Raw genomic sequence first — 771 nt, forward strand, 5'->3', positions numbered from 1 at the left:
CGCCATTTTGCTTCGCTGCCGCCGGGGCCCTTTGTGGGTCTTAAAGCGGCAACATATACTATTAATAATAATTAACAAAAAATCTTAATCGGTGTTAATTTTTTTTCACTTCGAATTGAAAAGGGAGTGGGAATTGTCGGCACCATGAGGGAGATCGTGCACATCCAGGCGGGACAGTGCGGGAACCAGATCGGCGCCAAGGTGAGGCCTCTCCGGGCGGGGTGGGACCCACGCGGGCGGTGCCGCTTTAAGGGCTGCCCTTCCCTGCCGGGGACAAAGAAAGGGGCAAAAAAAGGCGATTTTACCCCAAAATCCACGGATTAACCCCCGAAAAACCAGCGGCTATGGAAAGTGTGGAGCTTGTTTCAATAGCTTTGGGGTTTTTGAGGAGGTTTTTGAGGAAATTAATGGCATTTTAGAGGGTTCATACAGCCTCCACCCCCCCAGACCCTGCTGTGGGATATAGCAATGGGGAAAAATCAGGCGATTTTACCCCAAAATCGATGGATTAACCCCAAAATAACCTTGGCTATGGAAAGTATGGAGTTTGTTTCAATGGCTTTGGGGGTTTTGAGGAGGTTTTTGGGTGGATTTAAAGCAGTTCAGGGCGGTTAAAGTGTCTTCCCCTCCCCCCCATTCTCTGCTATGGGATAAAGAAATGGGGAAAATCAGCCGATTTTACCCCAAGAATTAACATTTTTAACCCCTAAGTTTTCTTGATATGGAAAGTGTGGAGTTTGTTTCAATGGGTTTGGGGGTTTTGAGGAGGAT

General features: G+C 47.7%; 1 protein-coding gene across 1 annotated transcript in view; it reads left to right on the top strand.

Moving 5' to 3' along the window:
* The first annotated feature begins 143 nt into the window (after window positions 1–143).
* Window positions 144–771, top strand: part of LOC103805751 (tubulin beta-7 chain-like) — a 9,077-nt gene continuing 8,449 nt past the window's right edge. The window contains 1 exon segment of the mRNA XM_009078410.1: window positions 144–201. Within this exon segment, the coding sequence (XP_009076658.1) occupies window positions 145–201 (57 nt within the window). The 5' untranslated portion in view covers window position 144.

This window comes from Acanthisitta chloris, unplaced genomic scaffold, assembly GCF_000695815.1.
Source record: "Acanthisitta chloris isolate BGI_N310 unplaced genomic scaffold, ASM69581v1 scaffold15647, whole genome shotgun sequence".
Lineage (NCBI taxonomy): Eukaryota > Metazoa > Chordata > Aves > Passeriformes > Acanthisittidae > Acanthisitta > Acanthisitta chloris.